The sequence below is a fragment of the Gavialis gangeticus genome, unplaced genomic scaffold (genome assembly GCF_001723915.1).
Source record: "Gavialis gangeticus isolate Ggan-Ray unplaced genomic scaffold, GavGan_comp1, whole genome shotgun sequence".
NCBI lineage: Eukaryota > Metazoa > Chordata > Crocodylia > Gavialidae > Gavialis > Gavialis gangeticus.
The window spans coordinates 1,130,444-1,132,529 of NW_017729018.1; the positions used below are offsets into that span (position 1 = coordinate 1,130,444).

The window sequence follows — 2,086 nt, forward strand, 5'->3', positions numbered from 1 at the left end:
GGGGGCAGGGCAGTGCCAGGCTCTTCCCAGCTTGGCTGTTTGGCCACACGGCCCTTGGGCCATGCGGCAGTGGCAGTGCTGGGAAGAGTCAGGGGGGCTATGGAAAATTTTGTTTGTTAGCAACCACTGAGCCATCTGCTGTTGTGGGTTCTCCTGGCTACACATACATCCCAGGGAGTTACCTAATGCTGCCACTGCATACTGCGTGAGATTTCTGCGCTGTAGTGGAGAGCGAGGTTGCCAGGTGTTTGTTTTAGGTTGAAATAGAAACAGTTCTTGCTTCTCTTCATCATGCTTTCCTCCCAGAACATATAAATTGTCGTATTTCCTGCTAGTGTAAGGAAACAGTTTCACACTCTGCCAGCTAGGTGGAGGGCAGCTGTCTAACTTCTTTATCAGCCTGGAAAAAGTGTCTTTCTCTCCCGGGTGTTTGCTGCGTTTCACCAAGATATCAAGAAAGGAAAGACTCACAAAGGTGACTCGGACCTGTCCTACTAAATCCAAGAAGTCTTCCTCCCTTGTTGCTGGGTCCTCCATTATCCATTTCACCACACTGTCAAAAACCAAATCCTCTTGAGGAACAAAGAGGTCGTCACTTTGCAGGAGCTGCATCAGTGTTTCTTTGGAAAGCTCCTTAAATTCTTCCTGAGTCATCACATCTTTCCAGTGAGTGAGAGCAACGCTGACAGCTGATGCATAAAGCTCTGGGCAGAAAAACTGCTGAGCATAGGCCATCAGATTCAGGCAGTTGGAAACACGCAGCTCCCTCTCCAGAAACTTTTCACACAACTTTTTCACACTGTCAAACTGAAGGAAATCGGCTGTTTCTAGTAAGCTGGTAACATTGTGCTGAGTTATGAGCACCTTGGCTGTGCAAGTGAACTCAAGAAGTACTTGGAAAGGCTTTGCATCGACTCCTCTGATTACTATGTGACGTTCAGAGCTCTCTCTAGTGCCTCCAAAAAACATTGCTTCAAAATACCTACTGTGAAGTGACAATGCTCTACGGCAGACCTGAAAAAGTCTTTCTCCAATCTCTAGAACCGTGTCGGCAACTTGTTCTGCCTCACATTCCAGTTGCTCTGGCTTTTGTGCATAGTCCATGTCAGTCGTCTGCTGGGTGAGTTAAAATTAACTACTTTTGCTTATGCACCCCTGGCTTACGTGAGCCTTCTAGAAATGTGACTAGGATAAAAATAGGACAAGACAGTCGTTTCCTAAAAATAGACCCTACTCTCTGTCTCCTTTGCTTTTCCAGAATTTGCTCGTCCTTAAATTACTCTGTCTCCACACTTTGCTCCTTTCAAGCTAAAAATAGAGGTTGGGTTTCTCCCTGGACAAAGCCTTTTATTCTGGGACCCTGTAGACCAAGCCCATTGTCCCACTTTTGGGTTGATAACACTTTTTGGACTGTTTCCACCCTCTCTCCCACCCCCCAACACACCAGGGGAAAGCAAAGAAAATGCAGCTTGCTGTGAGCTTTACTGAGGCACGGATACGCATAACATTTAGACCAGTTTTAATATGATTTAAATCAGAAATGGACAGGCATAGAAGCCCTTTAAACTCATTTAAAGCCACCTGGAATGGTTCAAAGTGTACCCGAAGAATCAGATGTTCTTGAACTTGTTCACAGTGCACTGGTTCAGTATTACACATGGATCCCTATGACATGGGTCTTGTTGGTCCTGCAGGCATCCCACACTGCATTGCTCCTTATCTCCTCTGTCCCCACCTTGCCCCTCCCAACTGCTGCAATAGGCAGCTCTGGTCCACAGCCAGAACTCTTACTGCCTGCTTTTTTCCCCCTTTTCTTTGTGCTTTGTATAAGCTTCCTTACACTAACATCCAATTGTGTTCTAGAGCTTTATATAACACTTGGAAAAATGGAAACAAGCAATGGAAATAACAGAAATCCAAGTCTCCTGGAGTAGATACGAATCTAATCGAGTCTCTGTTTCTCACAAAGAAAACATTTGAGGGTAAACTTTCCCTCATCTTCATTTCACAACTTGCCCTTTCAAGATACTCTAAAGGGAATTTCTTCTCCACAAAGTTTTATTTGAAGAGTGATTACGTATTAAAA

The 2,086-nt window shown here is 45.0% G+C and overlaps 1 protein-coding gene across 1 annotated transcript in view; it reads right to left on the bottom strand.

The window, feature by feature from the left end:
- The window catches only part of LOC109294669 (kelch-like protein 23), an 18,144-nt gene extending 17,040 nt beyond the window's left edge, over positions 1-1,104 (bottom strand). Inside the window, exon 1 of the mRNA XM_019513117.1 lies at positions 1,071-1,104. Coding sequence (XP_019368662.1) covers positions 1,071-1,104 — 34 coding nt within the window. The remainder of the gene's footprint in view (positions 1-1,070) is intronic.
- Between the last annotated feature and the right edge of the window lie 982 nt (positions 1,105-2,086).